Source organism: Malus domestica, chromosome 04 (genome assembly GCF_042453785.1).
Source record: "Malus domestica chromosome 04, GDT2T_hap1".
Taxonomy (NCBI): domain Eukaryota; kingdom Viridiplantae; phylum Streptophyta; class Magnoliopsida; order Rosales; family Rosaceae; genus Malus; species Malus domestica.
Genome location: NC_091664.1, coordinates 11198542 through 11224393, shown reverse-complemented (window position 1 = coordinate 11224393; position 25852 = coordinate 11198542). Strand labels below are relative to the sequence as shown.

The following is a 25852-nucleotide window of genomic DNA, read 5'->3' as shown; positions in this document are numbered from 1 at the left end:
CCGCATCCTATATTTTCCACAAGGTAATTATTTCATAATCTTCAAAACATTCCATATAAATTGAGTTAATTGGCTAATTAATGGATTTATTCCTAATTAATCCATTAATTACCAATTAAATCACCTATTTCACACAAAAATACTCCAAAGGGCCAGCCACCTTTTCTCAAAAGGGGACCGGCCATGTCTATGTATTGAACATCATTTTCTCGACAAACCTAGGTCCACACTCCTGCAAAACTCCAAAAACTCTCTAAACACTTTTCTCTTTAAATTCTAACTTTGGCATCACAGGTTCTTCGGCCAAAGTCCCCCCCCCATTTATCGTGGGCATGTGAGGCTTTTGGCCTTAACCAAATGTGTTAATTGTATTGTAGGTGCATTTTTGTCCAAGATCAAGGAGGAAAAAATTTGCATCCATAAATTAGTGCTTTCATTGAGAGTTGAAGTATACACACTCGTAGAAGACTCTCGCATAAAAGGTTTTTCTACATTTTTTCTTGTCCATTTGTATATTTTTCGTACGTTCTTATTATTAGAATTTTTTATTTGCGAAGATTCTTTGATAAAACGTAAAAGAGAAATCAATGGCTAGAAATTTAGAAAAGTCCACAAGTGAAAATTTCAATATTCAAGAGATTGAACCACGGCGATCCATGAGGCTAAATGTGACAATAAGTAGAGCTCCACCATGGCAACCACCACGATGACCACCACGGTAACCACCCGCGACGAGGTCCATGGCACCACCACCACTGCCTGAGCTATGTCATCTAAGCAAGCCCAAGTCGTGTCATCCAAGGCCCCCGGCAACAAAGGCACGACCTAACCCATGTCACCATAAGCTCAACACGAGCCCAACGCATTGCCAAGCCGAGCCTTGTCCTCGCACCCACGTGAGCCACATGCCGAGCAGCCCACTCACATGGCCCAGCCTACTCAAGCTGAGCAGTCCACTCTCATGGCACAACCTGCTCCCGTGGCCCAGCTTGCTCCAGCCGAGCAGCCTACTCTCGTGGCCCAGTCTGCTCCAGTCTAACAGCCCACTCCCGTGGCCTAACCTGCTCCAGTCGAGCAGTGCATTCTCGTGGCATAGCTTGCTCTCGTGGCCCAGCTTGCTCCAGCCAAGTAGCCCACTTTCGCGGCCCAGCCTGCTCCAGCCGAGCAGCCCACTCCAGTGGCCAAGCCTGCTCCAGCCGAGCAGCCTACTCTGGTGGTCCAACCTACTTCCGTAAAGCAGCTCACTCTCATGGCCCAGCCTACTCCCATGGCATTCCTAGCAGCCCAAATCGATCCAAGATTAGTTAAACCATCCCGACTTTAAATTTTCAGATCAACGATGGAAACATGAGCATTTTCACCATATTTTTCTACGGATTTGGCATTTCCAAACTAGCGTTCGAAGTCTACCACACTTCCACTGCTCAAGGAGACGCATTCCTTCCAAGCTATTCCAACCCAAATGGAGAACAACACTTGTCTCGACAAGTCATAGAGTTGACAAGGGCCCTCACACAGCAGACGACCTTGGTGAACCAGCTCTTGCAGCGGATCGAGATGCAACGTGCCTCAGATGAGGTGTCCCAAAGTAGGACAAGGGCAAACAAAGAACCTCTCAACCAGCTACAAACCAAGTGTTCAGGTGGTATACACACCCGATTGGGCCCCCGAGATAGCGTATACTCCTGTCTTAGTGCGTGGAGAAACGTGCACTCTCAACTAGGCCTACAGACGAGCATACATACACAATTGGGGTCACACTCTGATAGTCAACATAAGCAACCTTCTAGGCGAAGTGTTCATTCACGGCTAAGCTCGGAAGAAGCATCCTCCACCTCATATCGAAGTAGGCAGTACGACGGACGGAGAAAAGTAGTCACTCAATCAGGCTCAAGTTCAACCAGCAGTCTGCGAAGAACTCGCCCGCCTGTTAGGAATGCACCACACGCACTGCATAGATGAGCCAAACATATGTTAGAGCAGCCTAGACCAGCAAGTCGAGGTTGAGGGAAGCCTTCAAGGATGAGATCGAGCAGGCAAAGCCTTCATGCGAGTTCAACATGCCACATTTCACATCTTTCAAAGGGGATGAAGACCTAGAGAAACACTTAAAACACTACCGAAGCGTAATCATCCTCTATCGAAACAACGACGATCTCATGTGCAAGATATTCGCCATCACTCTACAAGGCAAGGCACAAGATTGGCTCTACACCTTACCGCCACAATTCATCCGGAGTTTCGACGAACTTTCTTTAGTTTTCACCAAAGAATATTCATCCTATCACTCGATTAAAAAGAAGTCCGACTATTTGCTCAACGTCAAGAAGAACCCAAAGGAGTTGCTTCGTGACTATATGAAGAGGTTTAATGCAGAGAAGACAATGATAGTCGGATGCAACGACTCGATAGCTAGAGCAGCCTTCCAAAAAGGACTTCCAGCAGACCACCCGCTATTCAAAAAATTGATCATGAAAGAAGATCTAACTCTGGCAGACTTTTTCGCTCTGGCAGAGAAGTATGCACTTTGGGACGAGGCTCGCCAATGCACATTCAAAGACTTGAAGAAGCACCCAACATCACCTCCCTAATATCCAAGCTGGAAGAAGCAGAGGACTTATTCACATGTTTAACGGTATCTAAAGCAGTAATAAGCTCTAACATCATGCAAGAAGAGCTAGGGCCCAACTATCTGTATTCCACAGTTCAAAAGCTCTCCTCTATGTTATCATAAATTTTAAAGCTAACTTTGGCGATAGTTGTTGCAACCTGGAAGCTCAAGTTTTACCTTCAAACGCACGCAGTCATCCTTATGACACACTATTTCGCCCAATCCAAAAGCACGACGATAAATGCGCAGACCCTGGCAGATGCAAAGTTTTCTGATGGCGCAACAACTAGGCCCAAAATACACATCAAGGGCAAACGAACACTGGAAGGACACATTCAGAAGCAAGTTTTGTCCTCGTCGCCCTAAAAGATTCTACATAGGAACAACATGTACCGGCAGTTGAGCACCACCTCCTACTGCATGTCACACGGCCCTAGCTGACCATTGCTCCATAATTTAGCTCTAGAATGGTCCAATACTGGCAGTTGAGCATCTTCTGCTATGTGTAACATGGTCCCAACTCCACGACTCCCTACCACACATTCACAACGCAACATAGTGGCCCAACAATGCCCCGAAAGTAGCCGAGCACGCCCTAGCTGTGCTTGCTCAACCCAATGGAGGCTTCTGGCATTTGTATGTCGACGACGCATCCAACTACAAAGGTAAAGCAGGCATAGTCCTTGTCACCCCAGACAATTCAATACCCGAACAGACGATCACTTTAGGCTTCAAAGCATCCAACAACGAAGCAGAGTACGAGACCCTACTAACAGACGTCCCAATAGCAAAAGACTTGCTGGTGAAAAAGCTATCAATTCATTCTGATTCCCAACTAATCACTAGCCAGACTACTTGAGGCATTTCAGACTTACACCCTCACTTAAGTTCCAAAAGCAGACAATGCTCACATGGACGCACTAGCCGGCCTAGGCTCCGCCCCCGACCACCAACTCAAATGCTCTATTCTGATGGAGTATCTAGATGAGCAAAGCATAGAGGCGGAGCCAGCAGCCAAAGTGTCACAGGTTAATACAACTCCAAACTGGCAAAGTTTTATTATAGACTACCTAGTCAATAGCACATTTCCCTCAGAAAGGTTGGAGTCTGGAAAACTCCAAATAAAGGCAGCACACTACTATATGTGGAACGACATTCTCATCCAAAGATCCTACACTAGACCACATCTCTGTTACCTAGCGCCTCCTGACGACAGAAAGGTTCTAAGCTCAATCTACAAAAGTGTTTGTGGAAATCACTCCAGAGGCCAATCCTTAGCATAGAAAACTCTTAACGTAGGCTACAACTTGCCTACCATGCACCAAGATGCTAAGGAGTTAGTACAAAAGTGCGACCACTACCAACATTACAAGCCGGGTACCAGCACTACGTGCCAGCAAGCTACACCCGTAGACGAGTCCTTGGCCGTTCATATAGTGGGCAATCGACTTGGTAGGAACTATGCAGCCTGCTACTGAGGGCAAAGGCATGATGATTGTGGCAACCGATTACTTCACCAAATGGATAGAGGCAGAGCCCATAACGACCATGACTCAAAAAGACATAGAGCGCTTCATATGAAGGAACATCATTTTCCAATTTGGCATCCCACAGTCCATCGTCATCAACAACGGCTCGCAGTTTGTGGGTAAAGATTTGGTGAAGTTCTTCCAAAAGTATGGCATCACGCAGCACATGTCCACGCTGAGAATATCAGGTGGGCTGAAGCATCCAACAAGATGATCCTCGACTGCCTCAAGAAATCCCTCACCAACAAGAAGGGAAAATGGCCAGACGAACTCCCCGTATGTCTATGGGCATATCGCACCACCAAAAGATGAGCAACCGGAGAGATTCATTTCTCTTTGGCATTTGACTTAGAAGCAATCATTTATCCTAATGTCATTAAGCCAAGTATCATCGCTCTACTACCAAGCATTGAGCAGAACAATAAGGAGATGGCCACAAGTTTAGATCTTGCAGAGGAGAAGCACGAGCAGACCATCACCTGTATCGTAGCCTACCAGCAATAGCTCCATTCCAGCTACAACAAAAGGGCCAAGATCTGACAGTTCCAGCCCAAAGATCTAGTCCTAAGAAAAGCCTTTATCACTTCCCGTAGAGAAGGCTTAAAAAAGATGGATCATATCTGGGAAGGTCTGTACAAGATCAACAGAGTAGGTGGCAAGAGTAATTACAGCCTCGTCATCATGAAACAATAAAAAGATCGAAAAGTAGTGGAGCGCCTACAATCTAGGAAGTACCATATGTGACCTCCCGCTACATCAACGCCCAAAGACTCAAGCAGCTCGACATGCACTACCTCACAAGCCGAGGACTATCCAGTTGTTATGCAGTTCCTACCTTACAGCTAAGTTCTCGTTCGTTTCACTCGTTTTTCAATGAGGAATTCAGAAGTAATCACAACTTAGCTCGGTTGCATGCTTACAATAACTAATCACTTCTGCACTTCAAAAGAAGATCGCGCCTTTCTTAAATACTCATCCTAGGAATTGTGCCCCCCGAGGGACCAACTATGCTCTCTAGTGCGAGAGGGTAAACTAATTGCTCTCCAGTGCGAGAGGGTAAACCAATTCCCTAACACTCACATAGGTCAGCTCTCTAAGACAGGAGGATAAACTCTACACTCCGTATATCCAGACGTCGATGAGCCTGGCTACTTTAGTATAACTAGATGCACGATGGCTTGTGCCGAGATTCCTAGAAGTAGCCACAATGGTCTTTTTCAAGGCTTAAGTAACTGAAGGATTTTGGGTCTCATGGCCTAATCCGTGGGGAACCAGACCCTAGAGACGAATGGGGCACATTACGCAGTACGCCCTACAGACGACTGCCCTGGAACCCTAAAGCTGCTACCGAGTGCACTAATGTAACCTATGGTTTCTGGAAGACTGTTTACGGCTTGCCCTTCGAGCAATAAAACCACACTAGACTTATACAACCGCACATTCTTGTGAAAGGTTAAACAAGCTAGCATGCATATACGAACCTTTATCCATTGCTGACGTGCTAGGTAGTCGATAAGCTTCACATCTACCAAGCGCAGAACAACCTACACCAAGTCCTAAAGTGTTATGATACTTGCTACGCAACCTACAGAATTGGAGAAATCCAAGGTTAATAGTCTAGTGGTTACGCAGACATGTCTACTTCTGTAAGTAAGGCATCCGACTGCCAACCCTATGGCTAACAACTTTGCAAACTTCTACACTAACACCTTAGGCTACATAGGCTACGCGGGCCTATCTGTTTATAGAAAAGTAGCACGTTTGCCACTAGTCTATAAAGTCTTAAGGTTAGGGTATGAACAAAATAAGTGAAGATGAAGAAAAGCAAAGGAAGCATGTTTATAAACAACTAGCAAAGGCTGAAGTAGCATGCCTACCACTGGTATATAAGGTCTGCACTTGTATACTTAACTTGGATCGCGTCAAGCTTAGTCTTCAAGTCAACAATATCTTGGCGAGCGGGCTCAAGCTATAGAGAAGTAGGGGCAGACATAGTAGACCCATTCAAAGCAACGAGCAGAGAATTCAACCACTTGATCTCCTCGGTCGAGGAATAAGCTTCAATTGCCATAGTCTTCACAACCTCTTTGGCAACCTTGCTATATCTGCACATAGCAAGCAGAGCAGTCGTTCTATATTAGGTCGTATGCTTCGCAAAAAAACTTGGGCAAACAAACCTTTCTAAATGCCATCAACAAACTTGGCACAAGCGTCCATGTCTTCAAGCAAATCTAGTTTCAAGAGCACATAGATCTCAGCAACCTCCCCAGAAATAGGCTTAGTGGATTTCTAACAGCTGCCCACGCGAGCAGTCTCCTCCTTCCCAGCAGGCGAATCAGTCTCAGCAACAAAGGGAGTGGGCCTTAGCGCCACTTTAGCAACAGAGTCCACGTTATCACTCTTCATAATAGCAAGCTTTTCCGAAGAAGAATCAAACTTTGCTCCCAACTGACGTCTTGGCATAGACTTTGGCACTGGGGGCATGCTAAGACCTCTACATTGAGCAATATTATCAACAATTGTACAGGCCATTCTCAATATGGAAGACACCATATGCTCAGATCTAACAGCCTCATTCCCATTCTCAATATGTCAATCACAGGACTCTCGGCAGCAGGCAGACCCTCACAAGCAGCGGAGGAAGTCTTCAGTTTTCTTAACTGACATCTCTTGAGCAGGCGGGGAAGATCTCTTCTTTCCACCTTCATTCATAATAGGCTTCACGACAGCGTTCAGACAAGCCAATGCATCTGTTTTGATCCTTTTTACCTTCTCTTTCGGGAGCAGCCCACATTTCTCTCGTCGAAGAAAACTAAGCAGTCAATGCCATTCACGGTACTCAACAGGAGAGCTCAACCCATACTGGCTTTTCCCTCATTTTTTCTCTCAGACAAGCAAGCAGGAAGCCTGCATGTCCAACATTCTAGTAGCCTAGAAGGCTCGCAACCTTTTCATTTCTCTCAATCACCAGCTTGGCCCGCGTCAGGGCCAAGAGCCTAAAAGAAAAGAGCCATGCAACTCGCCTAGCATTGCGCCCTAGTGTCTCAATCATGGCCCTAACCGCGTAAGCTGCCCTTGGCATTAGCCAAGCCAAGCGACCCAAGCAGTGGTCCCTGCCACAACACCTCATTGGCCTATGCCGAGCCGACTCTTTGCCCTTGCCAGCCGACGTGCCGCACCACCCTGACGGCTGCCCCACGACCGCATTATCCAAGAAAAAGACAAGGAAAATTACATTTTTTCTTACTTTGGTGAGGCATGGAGAAGACGAAGAAAGCAACGAAAGACGGTCCTTTACACAACTAAGATGTAGAATATTGCTAAATGAGGGGGAACAAATATCCTCTAAGCTCTCTCTCTTGTAGGGTAGAATAAATTGCTCTCTAAAGTTGATTTAATAACCCACTTAAGGTGGACTTAAATAGGCTTTGAGAGAAATTTATTTCCCTTTCCTAGAAGGATTTAATTTCCAATTAAAGAGGGAATCAACATCAAAATAGGAAACAATCTTATGTTTCCTCAAGCAAGAAGATCTCTACATCTGCTGCCTTTTCTTATGAGTAGCTCAACATGTGTGGGGGCATTTGTGGAGCCAAAAATAATCAAGAGGCGACGCGTCGATTTTTGGGTAAAATGACAAAATTACCCTCGAGGCACATCGGGATTCCTATGTGTGAGCAGTGGACAATCATCCCTCAATCAAGTCAAAAATGCCCAAAATAGGTAACAAATTCAAAGTTATTTCATCCATCCTCATCCTATATTTTCCACAAGGTAACTATTTCATAACCTTCAAAACATTCCATATAAATTGAGTTAATTGACTAATTAATGGATTTATTCCTAATTAATCCATTAATTACCAATTAAATCACCCATTTCACACAAAAAAATACCCCAAAGGGCCGGCCACCTTTTCTCAAAAGGGGGACCGGCCATGCTCTATATATTGAACCCCATTTTCTCTAAAAACCTAGGTCCACACTCCTACAAAACTCCAAAAACTCTCTAAACAATTTTCTCTCTAAATTCTAACTTTGGCATCGGAGGTTCTTCGGCCCAAGCCCCCCCCATTCATCGTGCGCGCATGAGGCTTTTGGCCTTAACCAAAGGTGTTAATTGTTTTGTAGGTGCAATTTTGTCCAAGATCAAGGAGGAGGAAATTTGCATCCACACCGAGTCTTTTGGCCGACCTATACTATGAAAATAAAAGTATATGAAAACTTTGGTTGAAAGTATTGAAAATACTGAAATATAATGTAAGGTGGATGAAGATGATTAGGTATTTATAGAAAAATGAAAAAAAAATTAATTTTTCGTTTTATTTTTTATGCGTTTTAAAATATTTTTTCTAAATTTTTATTAAGTTAATTAATCTGGATCGTTGGATTTCAAAAAAATTGAAATCCAACAGCAAAAACTGGACACATGGCCAACGGTAAGATTTCTGACATTTTGTTTAGGTAAAAAAACCTAGACTATTAATCTAGAAATCGAACGGTCCAGATTTTGTCACGTCACTAGCCATTGGTTTTGAATTTCAAAATTTTTTGATCATTGGAAATCCAACAGTCTAGAAAACTAGTCGTTGGAAATCCATCGGTCATAGTCGTGCCACGTTGCGTTTATCCCTCGCCCCCTTAGTGCACTACCAGTGTGGGCCCTTCTTTTACACCCTGTCAGGTAATGCGAGCCCACTCACGTTTATTTCCCCCACGACTGACACGAAAAAAAAAAAAGTGCATATGGCTGACATCAACCTAATGTCAACTCAACTGGGTATTGGATTAGTGGATTTTCAGCTAGGTGACTTGCTGGGCTCATGGATAGGTTGGGGTGAAGTAAGTTTTTTTTTTTTTTTTTTTTTTTTTTTTTGAGAGGGGTAGACTTGCTCTTATAGGAGCATTTCTCTGATTTTTTTGGAAATGAGCTAGCATGCAGTGCATGCTTTGGAGCTCACGTAGAATACATGTGTATGTGTGCGTATGTGTCTGTATACACACACACACACACACACACACACACACACACACATATATATATACATGTTTTGTGAACTATTTTCAGAGTTATTAGATATCTGATCAGTGAGAATTGTTTGAGATGTTCATGAACATGAGGACTTTGGTGTTCATTAATCCGAGGGATAAAATGTAAGCTGCACATTAGACATTAGAGCAAAATGGCCATTAGGGGTCACATGGCGAGTTACAATTTATGAAAGATATAATGAACACGTAAAGGGATGATGTGATATGGAATTATGTGGCAAAAGTTTTATATTATTCTCGTACTTTCTAGCGTGCGTAAAATGACATTGCTTGACTAGCATATTACATACCTATTCTACTCACTAGACAATGGTGGTTGACCCCTCACCTTAAATTTTACAGACGAGTTATTTGGCAAGACATGTACTAGATGAACTGCGGTTGTGTTAGACGAGGGAATTTAAGGAATTTATGTATTTTTGTACATCATATAAGGATTATCGAGATTATTGTTATAAGAGAAATTTAGTTTTTCGTATTTCTTTTTCCTTTTACTCGCGCGCTAGGCGAGGGGTTATTTTTTTTACTGACCTTGGGTCTGGGGTGTGACACTCTCTCTATAAATGTCGTATGCGCTTTAAACTATTATAGGTAAGGATTTAGATCCTCTTCGGATTAGTTTTGTAGGGATCCTCCAAACTGATGGTTCTCATCAATTGATACAAATCTAACGGCCAAAATCTCTTATTTTTCCTCTATTCCCTTAAACTCTTTTCTTTCTCCCTCACTTCGAAGCTCTCAACCTCGAACCACCAGCCCCCCAAATTCCAAATCAAATTCAACCTCACCTCAAAATCAGCCATAACACAACCACAACCCACCCAACCTACAACCTCAATTGTAGGTTCCTCACCTTACACTCCATAAAAATCAGCCCCAGCATCGCCACATCCCTTAATTGCAAGTCCATTAACCCTAAAATCTCAGCTGACCATAACAAAACAACAAAGAGAAGGGCCGTCCAAACTGATGTCTATTGGTTACAGAGTTCTTTTTCATAACTATGGAAGAATTATAAAGAGATAAATAAAGTTACAGTAAAAGGAAATCTCAAAGATAAAGAACAAGAAAGAGCAGAATAGGAAAAAGTTTTGGCCGTTGAATTTCTATCCCCAATATAGAACTGATTTAAAGATGATCTTAATCTTATAGATAGTTAAATAGTTAAAACATGTATATTCTATCACTCTCTCACCCTTGGTTTATATGGAGGAGTTTGCTCAACAAAAAGAAAATAAAAGAAACTAGGAAATTGAAACTGCAATGCAATGTCCAAATCCAAATGTAAAAAATAGAACTAGGAAATGGACACTGCATTACAATGTCTGAATCCAAATGTAAAAAATAGAGCAGGAAACAGACCTTGCGCATTACAGTGTTTGAATCTAAATGTAAAAATCAAGAGTCACATGAGATATGAGGTGTAGGAGATGTGTGAGTGATGGAAAAAAAAACCATGAAACAGACATTATAACGCAGCATCTGAATCCAAAAGTAAAAAAACTAAACTAGGAAATGGACACTGCATTGCAGCGTCTGAATCTAAATGTAAAAGGGAACATGTAAGAGGCGTGTGAGTGATGGAGAAAACAAAACCAGTAAATGGACACTACAATGCACTGTCTGAATCCAAATATAAAAAACAAAATTCGTATTGACTTATTGCAAAATATAAAACTATGAGAAATGGAGTATCAGCTGAAGTGGGTGTCAGCTACAGTGGCAGATTTTGTAATTTTTTGTTTATTTTAGGTGCATTTAAGTATTACTAGACATGATTGACATATTTATAATTAACATAAATATTGTTGATATATTGTTAATATTGTAACTTTTTATTGATTTTACACAAAATCACCCTATATTAATATTTATTATTCTATTATTATTCTATATAAGTTAAAAAAATTTAAGTTTTATTTATTTATTTATCTTTATTATGAGAGTTTCTTATTATCATTAATCGGATAAATTCAAATCTACTAGTATAGGCAAAAAGACAGACTTTCAATTTTAGAGTCAATGACCTAACAAAGTTTTTTACTCTCTCTCATACAATCATATACACAAATGTTATCCTTTTACAAGTGAGATTAAAACATTATAAAACACATTAAAATATAAAAATATTAAAGTAATTTAAAAATACCAAACACATTAAAAAATTATAATAATTACTTTACAAGTGCAAAAAATGTGAAAACAATATGTAAATGCTCATGATCGCATTCTCTACGTTTTGAGATGGGTAAATTGTGACGACCCATCCCTACTTTTCACTGGAAATTCTTTTTCATTGATGTGTTTTGACGTTTTTACCCTTTTTGGTCAAAAGTGGAATTTGACGTGGACGTGGTTTCGGCTTTTAGTTTTTTTTTTCTAGGGCCGTAGTTATTTAGTACTCGTCATTGCGAACACGTGAGTGCGAATTAGGCCAGAATCGGATTTGTAATGCGAAAGTTATGCTCCGTTAAAGTTGGTTAATTATAGGTATTTTTGTACACGCCCGTACAAATTATCAATGTTGAAACACTGTAAGGAAACAAATTTGTGTACATTAATAAAATTGTACATAATCTGAAATTCAAATCCTTTTCTTAAAAAGTGGGATTCAGTCCTCTTTCTTCACACAAACCACCAATTAACTTTCCCCAAAATCCTCCCCACCAATCAAGTATTTTCTCTCTTTCTTTTTTCTGTCCACCCAATAAGAACCCTCCCTTTCCTCTCTCTCTTCTTCCTTTTCTCTCTGTAACCCGAGACCTCTTTCTCATTCACTGCAACATACACACATGCACACCGAACCACCATTATCGTGAGCTCCACCACCGTGGTTCATTCTCCGGTGGCCTCATTACCCTCGAGTCCCCTCTATCTCGAAACAAAACCTGGCAGAGGTCCCTCCTCTTTTTTCTTTCCATGCATCATGGAACCACCATTGTTCCCGAAGCTTTTCCGACGAGTTCTTGTCGTTCATGGCTTAGGTAAGCCTCGGGAAACCCTAAGAATCTTCATTTCATTTTTTTGGGTTGATATTAATCTCGTGTACATATTTTGAACAAATGTTTTAGCACAGGAAACTCGAAGGGGGGAGATTGCTCAATTTTCTAGCCAAGGAACCGTGACCATTTGGTCACTTTCAGCTCATTTTTTCGACCAACCTCGACCACAACTGGACTCCTAATAGGTATAAACTTGTTCTCTATATTCCTAAATTCAAAATGACTTTTGAATCACTAAGTTTGGTTAGCTATCGAGTTAGAAATCAACTTAGGACAATACGTTCTTATCTTTAAATTGGTTTTTGTAGCATTGAATTTGGTTGAGAATCGAGCTCGATATGAGCTCGGGAAGTTGAACCTTCAACCTGTAAAACACAGGAGCCCGTGAAGAAGGCGAGTATGTTTGTACTCGTGACGCATAGGTAGCTCCCCTGTGCTCGGCGCGTGGGCGCGTGGCTACCTGTGCACCCACTTGTGGCGGCGCGTGGGCACGTGGCTACCTGTGCACCCACTTGTGGCAGCGCATGACGGTGTGTCCAGCCTCTGGCTGGCATGTGGTCGACGTGTGTGGGTCCATGGCGTCGAGTAGATCATTTTCGTATGTTTAAACCCTATGTTTGAGCAAACTACAAAGGTTTTATTTAAGTTTCCATTTATGTGTTATTAAACTATGTTAATTAGTAATTTCACATATACAGGAAACGTATCCCGAGGGCGTACGGGATCAAGCAAGGTTCGGAGGCTTCATTTCGACTGCGTATCTGTGAGTGGGTCATTTCTTTTTACAAGTATACACAAACTTACTAGTTTCCAGTTATACTTTGAAAAGAATTTACTACGTATGCCTTGCTTAGACTAAAATTACATGAAGTGGCGAAATGACTGAATTTAGGAAATTATTCTGAACCCTATAGGTTCACAGGTATGCGTGAGATACCATGATTATATTTTACAGCTATGATTAATTAATGTTACAAGACTTGTTGTGCTGTTGTGAAATGCTAAAATAATCCTACGAGATGTGCAGGTAAGTTACTTTGTTGACTACAATTATTGAATTGTTATGGCATGATTATATTTATGTTATCTGCTCATCATTGTTGCACCCTAGTGTTAGTACTCGCCCAGGTGCCAGACCTATCATACAGATTGCATTAGGCAATTCCGACTCGTATGTGATCGCACTTCGGTGCCAGCCTTCATGTGATCGTAGTACTAGAGTGCATTGATTACACTCAGTCATGTTCGTTTCAGAGATTATCTGTACGAACTCGTTTGTCAACATAGGTTGATGAGCATTCGTTATGTTGTGTTTACTATTTCAAGATTATGTGATTTCAGTCACCTTGTGCTTACCTTGATAGCTATACTTTATTAATTTTCTTAAGATTTTGCAAGTTACGGTAAGTAGTTTCTTATTATACGTAGTACGTATATTTTTGGAAACTATACTTGGTTTTACAGTGAGGGGTTATATTGTTTTTGAAAAAGTTTTTACAAAACATTATTTTCTGACCCACTCAACTTTGTTTTTCGCTCATCCAGGTTTAATAGCTGTGCTAAGTGTAAACGAGGACTCTGGCAAATCTCAGGAGATGGTTACCTTCAGTGGTATAACCCTCATCCTATTTACTATATTGTCTTATGCTCTGACATCATATGTGAAATGGGTTCAATCCTACTCACCAGCGCACTCTTTTGATTAGGCACTTTTAGGTTTAAATTTATTCATATTCTTCTTCCACTACACTGCACTTCATGGCTTCGTCACTCTCCAGGTGTCGGTCACCATAACTCAATTCAGAGTCCAAGTGGACATTCCGTGTCGGGGTGTGTCATAAATTGTCGTTTGAATTTTTAAAACCCTACAAACCCTCATTAATATGAATTTTAGGGGATTTCAAAATAAATAAAAATTCACAATAATTACAAGTGTGAAAAATGTGAAAGAATATATAAAAGCTCATGATTAAATCCTCCACGCATATAGGATGGTTACATCATCATTTAGATTCTTTAAAACCATCTAAACCCTGATGAATAATGTTTTTTTTAGTGCAAAATTAATAAAATTCATAATAACTATTGTAGAAGTGTGAAAAATGTAAGAAAGTTGAATGGTTCAGATTGATTGTCGTTTACGCTTTACTCTTCTCACATTTGTTTTCCAGATTTTCATTTTGACAACATGACCTTTTAACAAATATAGATAAATGAACGGTTTGGATTGTTGATATCACGTTCCGATATTTACGGTTAACTGAAATATAAGTTGATATTTGTATAGTTTCTAGACATTTTATAAACTCTCAGCAATATTTTCACTAACAGTAAAACTCTGAACGTAATATCAACAATGCAAATTGTTCATCTTCATGCACCTTCTAAAAGATCATGTTTTGAAACGAAAACAAAATTTGAAAAAAATAATTTTTTTTGAAGAGAAGAATGGAGCGTAAATGTAAATGACAATCAACGGTTAAATTTTGATCTATTGTTTATATGATTATAGTGGCGAATGTCAAAGTTGAACCCTTCATGAGCGTAAATGTAAATGATAATCAACAGTTAAATTTTGATCTATAGTTTATGTGATTAAAGTGGCGAATGTCAAAGTTGAGTCATTCATGAATGTTGTAAAGCTTGTCATTACAAGCATATATATATTTACACTCAACTTTGACATTCGCCACTATAATCACATAAACTATATATATATATATATATTCACACTTCTACATTAATTAATATTTATGTGATACTTGAAAGAGAAATATATTTTTATGTTTTGAAGTAATATTTATCTGACAGTGTGGTATGAATATACGAATTTAGTATTATGTTTTTCATTTAATTATTTGTTTTTTTAAATTAGCAAGTCAGATTACCTATTAATATTAGCGGGTTGGATTGGGTCGGGTCATATTACACGTTCCTTTTAACAGGTGTTACACAACATGACCCATTAACGTATCGGGTATGACACGAAAACGACATAAACATGGAAAACACTGTTGGAAAATATTAGTATTTTGGTTTATTTGAATGTTTGGTTTTCTGGGTTTAGCCCGTTAGCATTAGGGTTTCAGTTTCTTACCTTTTAGGATTAGGATTAGTTTATTATAAATAGCATGCTTGTTATTCAGTCGAGAACAAGTTAGTTACAATGTAACTTAGGGTTATGTAGTCGTTTCGGCATTTTCGTTTGTTTAATAATATTCTTATTAGCTTGTAGTCTTGGTTATAGCATACTCTGGTATTCAACTTGGTATTAGAGTAGATTCAAGGTTTAGTAAGCAGAAAAACCAACAATAAAAAACTGAATTTGGAGTTGTAGTCACCGCTTGTGGCCAAACCAGTCGAGTCCACGCACCAGATTCTGCCTCAACAACCTGTGTCATCTCACCAGTTGTAACCCAATCCAGTAGCTGATATGTTGTTGCATGCCTGCACAAACCCGATCACTCATCGCTGCACCAGAATCCCACCACCATCACATAATGTCGTCATCATGCCGCTGCAACTAAAAGTCACACCCATCGAACTATTTGCAACTACTGTTGGTAATTCTTGTCTTTGTTGTTCTTTTTTTTTTTTTTGATCTGACAATTGTATTGGAGTTCCGATGCACTCGAGTGCTTGGAATTGTGACCACTTGAGTGATAGTGTTTGTGTTTGTTCATTGCTACAATTGAGATAGGGAACTCGTCCGTTTAGTAACGGGTTCTTTCCATACTCTCAACACTAGCCAGTCTAAATCAGGATCAGTTTGCCAACCAGAATCAGATTGCCAGTAAGAATCAATTTGCCAATCCAGTCAAGTCAAGTTTGCCAGTTTGTCAGTCAAGTTAAATTAAGTCAAGTCAAGTCCAGTCAAGTTGCATGCCGGTCCACCTAATGAGATGCGAACTTGCAAACCCATGTCGTATACTGCCATGAGTTTGACGAGGGGTGTTGGAAAATATTAGTATTTTAGTTTATTTGTATGTTTGGTTTTTTGGGCATAGCCCGTTAGCATTAGGGTTTCAATTTCTTACCTTTTGGGATTGAGATTAGTTTATTATAAATAACATGTTTGTTATTCAGTTGAGAACAAGTTAGTCACAATGTAGCCTAGGGTTATGTATTTGTTTCGGCATTTTGGTTTGTTTAATAATATTCTTATTAGTTTGTAGTCTTGGTTATGGCACACTCTGATATTCAACTAACACAACACGAATGCCAAGTCTAGCATTTCTTCAATTCGTAAAACAAATTGCAACAAACAAAACAACTCCAAAGCAAGGTCAAATTGCAGAAAGAGACGTCATGCAAGCTACGACATATTCGACTCGTAACAATGATTACGAGTAGAGCAGGTTGATGCAGGCAGCAGCGGCTGCTGAACAACAAACGGAATTGCAGGTTTCCATTCAGGTTTAGAGGAACCAGAGGGACATATTCTCGTTCTGAGGGTTAATTTCCGACAATCGAAGTTGCGGTAGCACCTTTCTTGCATCTCTATGGCTTTGCCATTGTAAATTATTAGAGGCATTTAATAATCATTCTATTTTTAGTTTTTACTTTTTAGAAAACTGAAAACTGAAATCTTCATTAATAATTAGTTTTATTTTTCATAAAATAGCTTTTTGGTTTTCATTTTCCATAAAGTATTTTTTTTTTTCCTATTCGTAAGGGGAGGAAATAGAGTTTGAAACTATATATTATAATAACTTACGGAAGAGGAGGAGTTTTTAACTCAAGATGCGTAGATAAAAACCTAACACCTATCCATTTGGATATTAATTCACAAGCAATTTGTTAATGTAGTTACCAAACAAGATTTCAGTTAAAAAAAAAGTAAAAACAAAATGGTTATTATGACCCAGAATCCGTTTTTTACTCACAACTAATCACATACTTTGTATCCCACAACAATGACCAAGCATTATTTCTCAATATTTGAAAAAGTTCAAGAAAATCCACAGCCTTAAGGTAAGATGGTATTTTCATGTAAACAGGGGCAAGAAAGTTCTATGTAAAAAATGGCGGTTTCTAACCAAAGAGAAATATCCATAGAGCCAAAAAATTACCATACCAAGAAAATAAAATTGAGGAAATTTGGAAAAATAACCAAAATTTGGACTTCGAATAGAATTATAGCTATCCTTTGAGATTTATGATAATTATAACCAAAAGTTGATAACCCTCTTACGGGGCAAACACAAAACGAGGAGAGGAAATCATGTCCAGAAAATTAGGATACCCATGATGTTCAATCCTTTGTTCGGGACATTCTGCCTCGAAAACAAGAGCAAGATGTCTAGATAAACAAATTAACCCTCCCCACCATCTTAACCAGATAACAAGTTTTGTTTATCATGCAATCAAACTGAGAAAATCCTTGTGTTTGAGTTTTTTAGGATCTGTATTCAAACACTCTCCTTATCTCTCAATTTCTATTTAAAAGGTATATTAGTATTTTTGTATCAATGTTTTGTTATAATTATCATAAACTTAAAATTGTGGTTATAATCCTACATGAGGTCTAAATTTTGGTTATTTTTCCAAATTTCCCCATGAAATTTGCACTGCTTTTCCTCAAGATGCAAGTTGGGTAATGGTCCTTTCACCCCCACACTAATTGTTGTTGAAGATCTAAAATTAGATCCTACCCTTGATGGTGAACGTTTGGTTCCCTCAAAATTCCTTAACGAAAGGATATTACACAGAACAAAAAATGGAACCCCTACGGACGAGAGGTAAGGAGAAAGCAACGTAGGAGTGCCACAAATCCGAGGCAACTCAACCTCTGATACGATTCTAGTTGTTTCGATTCCTTCACCAAATGGAAATAAACCTATAGAATTGTTCTCAGATGCGGATCCGGCATCGCTACATTCGTGCGTTCTGAGAAAATTAGAATCTCAACTTAGCCACCATATCATTACTATTTGATCCACATCTCTTCTTGTACCCACTACACACAAAATTAAAACATAATATTCTTGCAATACATAATATCCTTACAGTTCTAGACTTAGATTCTACATTTAGCAACAAGCATATTGACACTATTATGATAGCATGAGTGTGACATCTTTATGATTTGCATATTTTCAACCTTCAGGCACTATAGCCTTTGTTGGAAGGATGCAACTGGCCAACTTCATGCCCGTTGCAGGCGGCAGAACAAGCTTCCGCCATTTTGGCTTCAGATACTCCGCTGTTGCAGATGTTGGCAAATGCGCGCATATGTTTCATGCCATACTGAGTCAATGACCCGCAGTGTGTTTCGAACACACGAACCTGTAATTCAAAATTTAACCTTGGAATTAAATCTTGAAGCTGTACAATTGAATAATCAAAAGGGTTAGGGTAAGTCATTACCATAGATTTTAAGCATCCCCAATCGTCCACAAGGGGTTGACCAACAGCTCTCACAGAATTGAGTTTAGAGGGACCTTTTCCGGGTCCATAGAGAAATGTTCCAATGAACTGAATGCTTGCATCCAAGTGAGTCCTATGCCTCATTGTTTCTTTGATCTCATTGAGGATTTCTCTACTTTTTCCAGATCCATGTTCTGATCTTTTGTACTGTAAAACACAAGTAAATATTGAACGGTAACCTCACCGTAAATCTAAATGTAGAACAATTTTTTTTTGTACTTTTACTTGTATATGTGATCGTGGAAAAGAGATTGTGGGAAGAAGCTCACCATTTGCCACATGTAGAAAATCTCTGCATCTCTCTGGTTGACAACTTCCATAGGCTTTTCTAATTGGCCGTTGTTAGGAGGCAAGTTCACAGAGGCAGGATCAAAACCTAGGTACAAATACAGCTTTTCTTGTGTAATGTTTTTGCTCCCGTATTCCATCACATGCGATCCCACATCGTAATTGTTTGAATTGGAGGTCCGTTGCTTTACCTGCAACAACTCACGCATGCATATTGGAATTCAATTTAATTTAATGGTTGGCTTGTACATTAGGTCCAGAATCAAGAAGTTGAGTTCAGATATTGTAAGCTCACCACCAGATACTGTTGTTCAATTGTTTCTTTCTTCAGATTGTGCCTCTCGCTGAATGTTAAAGAAAAAGGAGATTTAATAAAATAGACTTATACAAGGTCATATAGAAGTTACAAATCTTGCGTACTTTGTTCAACATATGCTCCAAACAATACCCACCATACCATGTACATATGTTTGTTTTTATTTTTCGAATAACTTATAGTCAAATTAGTTTCTTAATTATTTTGAAATTTGACATTACAGATTTATTTCTCATCTTCGAAAGACCAAGAATGCATACCTATCTTCCATCCAAGAAACACTGTACAAGTCCCCCAAGCAAGTGATATATTCAGGTGGTGGTGGGGGGTCCATCCCAGGACAGTAAGTTCCAAAGCTGTTCTCTTGTGCATTTGATGCTGTAGTCACATAAATGTTAAGGTCTTTCGGCATAATGCCTTCGAATATGCTCCCACTCTCACAAGCTTCTATATATATAACCTGCACATAATGCAATTGTGCTCATGCGCTTAACCATCTTAACCTTGAATACCAAAGGAAGTGAGAATAGAAAGTGATCTACTTACCATCTCTTTATAGCTCCCCGATGCATGTTTCTTCTTCAAAACCTCAATAAAATCCATGGCATAAAGGAAGGGCATGTTTGGCATCCCTACAATCAGATTGTAAATTGGTGAGTCCTTACTCTCATTTTACAGCTTTTCTCAAGTGAGCAGTAAGGTTGGCAAGATGACGGCAACATCTCCTCTCAAATGGATTCCAACTTCAGATCACATGAATTAATATGCTACGCAACAAACCTAACTTTATTCCTCTTGCAAGCCAAAACAAGAAAATAAGACTAGATCTAACCCTATACTATATATGCGTATGAAACAACCCATGATCATGAAGTAGTGTTCACAATAATGATACAATATAAGCTGAGTTAGCACAAGTGGTGAGCTACGGTGGGAGGTTGGGAAGTGTTCGATCTCTCCTATGTAATATATATGTAACCAAAAAAATAAAACAATGGTACCTTGGATGTCAAAGAAGAGGTAGTGAACTCACCAAGGACACCAGGACCCCCATGATCTGAGTAGTATAAAAAGATCCTATCATTAGGTTTGCTGTCCACAACCTTCCCACTTCCGCCCTTCACGGCCTTTTTGTCCCCAAGGAGGACTGCATACAGATTCGCTGCGGTTACTTGCTCACCAGTGTAATCCTAAAGCAGTTGAACCAAAATAAATTATTCACAAACATATGGAATTCGAAGTAGACGTAGCTCAACTATTACCAATTAAGTGACTGACTATGACCACAATAATATGCAAACTACATTTGTTAATGCACGCAATCTTCTAAATTAAGACCACAATAATATGCAAACTATTACCAAGCAACCAGAGTATGCTTCTTCTCCACTTTCTGCAGCCACTCTCTGGTTCAAGTTTAATGATTTTGTTTTGGTTGGATATTTCAACAATGGATATCAGAATGAATTGACATGTAATGTGGACTTACTGCATATGTACAGGTGCTGATATTTCAATACACAATTGTGGAAGAACCAAGGAAGGATAATCTTCTATAAAGGGTTTTGAGTTCGATCAGTAGAAAAAAATGGTGCAAAGTCTGTCACTGAGTGCTCTAAAATTATTTCTCCACTGGTGCAATAATTTTAAAGACAAGCGGCGGAGCAAGAGTGCTAATGAGGATACTTTAGGAATAAAAGTAGGTGGGAAAATAGCATTTTAATTTTTTGACTTTTTATGATGGGTGGAATTATAATGTGGGTGGATAAATAAGATAATGGAGTGGGTCTAGTAGCTCTAAAAAATTAGGCCTTGGGCTCTTTAGTAAATACCTTGTTTAAGAACCATCTTGGTGTTTTAGGCTATTTTCTGTTACTTTAGCTTGGGACTCATGCTTCACCAAAAAACGCAAAACTATACAAAAATACAAAACACGTTTGTAATCACGAGAGTATAATTTTACTTTTTTCAACCCAAAGATTTTGGGGATTGGAGATTAGTTAACTTAAACCCAAAAATTCAATAAGGGTAATAACTCAGCAAATACTCTTCAAATTACCAATTATTTTGTCAAACTTCCGAATTTAGTTTATGAATGCAAAGGGCCACCATAAATAAAATTGAATCACGAAAACATTTAGAAAAAAAACAAAGTAGAATATAAAGGGTAAAATGATAATTTTCTTCGAAGTGCCAAACAACTCCCTTTCTCAGGGTTAAAAAATCCCCTTCTCAAGCATCCACAAAGCATTCAAAAAGCAAAGCTTAAATTACACAAGAAACATAGGTCACACATTAATAGGGATGCTGCAATACCACCTTGTTTTCTTGCACTAATAGTCTTCTCCTACAATAGAACCATTAGTGCAAAAATGTGAACGAGACTAAATGGCAAAAAACAACTTGCAACTCCAGTGATTAAGAACATCCTGGAAAAGGACTTTGATAGATCTTATTCCACATGATATTAAATTATTGTGCCAAGACACCACCATGGCGACCTGATCCTCTCCTACTCTTATGGTTGTATTGTATAAAGAACAAAGAAAGGAAGGGAAGAAAGTAAGAGAAGCGAAACCCTGTACACACAACTAACATGACAAATATATAATCTAATTTATCATAGATGTATAGATCTTTGTTTTCCAAACAAAATGAAAGAATGTTCTTAGCAGCATTTTGGAGTTGCTTTAAAGAAAGGGTGATGCTATATATATGCACACCTCTTTTACTTGACATTCACACCCTTCTCAATTTCCTATCATTGGATCGAATAAATTGAAGAAGATCAAATGACAAAAATTAACAAGGGGTATGTGGGAGGTAAACATTAGTGTGTAGATAGCACCACCCTAAAGAAAAAGACTGTTTTGGGTTAAAAAGGACGAGTTTGATTCCATCTTATCTGATTAAAGTGTTTTTTTTTTTTTTTTGGTGTGTGTGTGCTTGAGATATGCAAAAAGTATATGGAGAAAAAGAGTAGAGGGATGGTGATCGGGATGAGAAACAAATAAAGGATGATTGAAAACGAAATCTTGAAAGTGAAAAACTAATCCTTCCCCGCTCTTCATTTCTCATTTGAGTCATTTCCCCATATCTTAAGCACAAAAATTGAAACACTGCCTAAGTAATAAAATGGTTATCAAAAGCTCCCTAGAAGGTTGTTAAAACCAAAATGTCAAACATGAAACACTGCCGCATACTGCTTTTTAAGCTCAGCCCGCAGGAATCCCCTTTAAACCATGGAATATGTTAGGCTTTTATCTTTTTCTTTTTTGGTTCGGCATCTGCAAAATTTGATTTGTATATGCACGATAGACTTGTTAATATTCTTTTATCTTCTGAAAGAACTTCAAATCCTTTTAATTGGTTTAAGAATAAAGAAATACTAAAAGAAAAGCATAAGTAGGGCCAAATGAAAATTTGAATGTCCTCATCTTAATCTTGTATTAGCTTTTGATTTGTCCTTACCAATCTACTAGCTCACCACTCTGTGGTTAGAAAAAAACCTAAGCTCCCCTACCCACTGTTAATTACTTACAAAATGAATGAACGGTTCAAAATTAAGAAAGCATATTAAAAAAAATCTATCCATATCCATGTCACACCAAAGTATACAGTATTAAATGTAGAATTCACACACTATATTAGATATATATATATGATCTATCTGCATATACAAATAGTTATCTATTGATTTCAAAAAATAAAAAATAAAAATTGTACCTTAGGCACGCCGGCATAAACATCACCACCCTGAGGATGGTTGATGATAACTCCCGGCCTCGGATTCATTAAGTGCTTGGCTATGTCGTCGTACATAAATACCACTATGTTCTCCTCCTTAAGCCCACCTTTTTTCAGTAACTGATATGCGTGGCAAATATCCGCCTGAATATACATGATAATATTAAAGTGTAAGTCCCCAAGAACAAAGAAATTGTTATATTTACAAATTAAAAAATTAAAAAAAAAATATGAAATAAACTTCCCTTGGTTATTACAAATGTTATATTTACCTGATGCCTGTAGTTTCCATACCCGTTTGAACCGGCTACAAGAACCGCCCATCTTGTACCCGGTTCTTTGTGATGAACATCTTCCGGTTTATCTTTCTCGGATGGCAACCGGATTCCAGAGTCCCACCGCTCCAACCGGGCGGCTCGGCCTCCACCTATAGCTTGGATGAGCAGTACAAACAAAAACAACGATATCCACGACACAGTATAGTTACTAATCATCAACTTGGACTGATGTTGGACCGCCATGAAGGGTGGAGAACCGGTTCAACAAAACCGACGGTGCTAGTTTTAGTTAAGAAACGGTGGAGGAAGAGGAGGAGAAAAGAGAGCAGCGGGGCAAGGGAGAGGTTGGTGAGTATATAAAGTGAAGGGGGACTAGCGGTGCGGTGTGGTGCCATGCAAACCATGACAAGGATTTGACACGTGTGCGGAAGATTAATGAGTTGGTGGGTCCAGCGTGACTGGGAAGGGACAAGTGTGATCTACGTTTGATGTTTAGAGTGGGTGACTGTGGCGGTAGTTAAGATATTTTGGCTTTTTACTCGTAATTAGACTTTACATTCGTGTTGTGTTTTTCATGTTCATGTAGTTTTCGTGTCATACCCGATAACTTAACAGATCATGTCGTGTAATACCCATAAAAGTAAATGGGTATTATGACCTAACCCGAAATCAACTCGTTAATATTATCAAGTAATATGACCCAACCCGTTACTTATTAAGAAAAATATATTTTAAATCAATAAAAATGAAAATGAAAAACATAAGGGTAAATTACATAATACCCCTCAGGTTTGAGATATATTATAACCTCATACAACATCTTTAAAACATTTCACTTTTATACCTCACGTACTATTTTATTTCAAATTAATACATCCATTACATTTTTCATCCATTAATCTGTTAAGAACTGACATGGCTACCACATTTGTGTCACGTGACTACCAAATGTGTGCCACATGGCAAAAAAATAATCTTTTTTTTTTTTTAAAAACCTGAATCTTCTAAATAAAAAAATAACAAACAAAAAACAAAAGCTAAAACACACCTCCCCGCAACCTCTAAACCCAAAAACCTTATCCCTCCACAACCCACGCAGATGCACCTCCCTCCCCCTCCTCCTCCTCCTCCTCCTCCTCCTCCTCCTCCTCCTCCTCCTCCTCACCTCTTCTCCCCCATCTTCATCTTCTTTCCCCTGCAACCTAGAAAAAAAATAAAAAATAAAAAATAAAACCCTTCAATTTGTCTTCCCCCCTCCTCCTCCCCTCTATCTTCATATTCTTCCTCTGACTCCCCTACCTTCAACCTAGAAAAAAAAAAAAAAAAAAAAAAAACTCAGATCCTGTCTACGCCGCCATCGCCAGGTTCGTGAGTTGAAAATAGGAGGAATGGGCGTGGATTTAAGGAGTGGGGTGTGTAGAGGAGGGAAGAGGGTGGGTGCAGGGGGAAAAGGGGTGGGGGTGAAGAGGAGAAAGGGCTCGGGGAAGGTCGGGGTGGGGTGGGATGGGAGGGGTTTTTGGATGGGAGGGGAGGTAACGAGAGTGGAAGAGAGGGAGGTGGGCTTGGGAGGGAGAAGAGGGGTAGGGAGAGGTTGCGGGGGTAGGTTCTACGTTTTCTAAGTTTTTTATTTTTTATTTTTTAGAAGATTTAGGTTTTTTTTTTTTTTAAAATAATCTTTTTTTGCCACATGGCACACATTTGGCAGACCCCTCAGCGCTTAATGGATCCATGGATGGAAAATGTAACGGAAGTATTATTTTGAAATAAAATAGTACGTGAGGTATGAAAGTGAAATGTTTTAAAGATGTTGTATGGAGTTGTAATAGACCTCAAACCTGATGGGGTGTTATGTAATTTACCCAAAACATAATTTGACCCAAAAAAATGTAAAACATAACACTAAATTAGTATATCCATACTAAATTTCGGAGTTGACCACTTCATAAAAGTTGTAAAACTTTTCATTATGAGTGATTACATTTTTCACACTTCTACAATAATTATTATTAATTTTATTAATTTTGCACTCAAATAAAAAACATTGTTCATGAGATTTGGAGGGTTTTAAAAATCTAAATGATTATGTAACCATCATCTGAGCATTAAGTGACACACCCCGACCCAGAATGTCCACTAGGACTCCGAATCGAGCTACGGTAGCCGACACCTGGAAGGTGACGAAGCCATAAAGTGTGATGATGTGGAAAAAAGTGAATAAATTTAAATCTAAGAGTGCCTAAATACCAGAGTGCACTGGTGAGCGGGAAGGAACCCACTTCACATGCGACGTTATAGCATAAGTAAGTACAATAGAGTGGATTAAGAATCGTACCCTCGAAAGAATCTCCAATACTAAGAATCGCCACGAATCTTCGACGATAAGAAAACTCAACTAATAAAACTTGGATGGTGAAAACAAAACAAGAGTGAGTGGCCCAAGAAATGGAATTTTAATAGAAACCATCTAAAATATTATAACCCTTCGCTACAATACCTATATAGTTTCCAGAAAATCATACCCCGTATCAATATGAAATCAAAAGTATATCAATAGTAATCCATAAATATACCACAACACAGCATCTCATTAGCAATATCAAT

General features: G+C 39.1%; 2 protein-coding genes across 10 annotated transcripts; one reads left to right on the top strand and one right to left on the bottom strand.

Moving 5' to 3' along the window:
- Positions 1 to 11788: 11788 nt before the first annotated feature.
- On the top strand, positions 11789 to 16814 carry LOC114824354 (uncharacterized). Of its 9 annotated transcripts, XM_029101047.2 has the most exons (6): positions 11789 to 12175; positions 12263 to 12378; positions 12502 to 12791; positions 12892 to 12956; positions 13739 to 13804; positions 16425 to 16814. In XM_029101047.2, the coding sequence occupies exons 3-6, from the start codon at positions 12718 to 12720 to the stop codon at positions 16544 to 16546; spliced, it is 327 nt and encodes a 108-aa protein (XP_028956880.1). In that variant the 5' UTR covers positions 11789 to 12175; positions 12263 to 12378; positions 12502 to 12717; the 3' UTR covers positions 16547 to 16814. The 9 variants fall into 9 exon arrangements, 1 of the variants encoding a protein (XP_028956880.1); XR_011579976.1 differs by having other exon boundaries at positions 12892 to 12981; positions 13739 to 16814; XR_003772620.2 differs by lacking the exon at positions 12502 to 12791 and having other exon boundaries at positions 11795 to 12175; positions 16420 to 16814.
- A 1277-nt stretch (positions 16815 to 18091) lies between these two features.
- LOC103433087 (legumain) lies at positions 18092 to 23591 on the bottom strand. Its single transcript, XM_008371311.4, has 9 exons — positions 23246 to 23591; positions 22953 to 23117; positions 20260 to 20416; positions 19773 to 19858; positions 19487 to 19686; positions 19206 to 19254; positions 18892 to 19101; positions 18563 to 18769; positions 18092 to 18481 (listed from the first exon to the last, which is right to left on the bottom strand). The coding sequence occupies exons 1-9, from the start codon at positions 23492 to 23494 to the stop codon at positions 18299 to 18301; spliced, it is 1506 nt and encodes a 501-aa protein (XP_008369533.1). The 5' UTR covers positions 23495 to 23591; the 3' UTR covers positions 18092 to 18298.
- Between the last annotated feature and the right edge of the window lie 2261 nt (positions 23592 to 25852).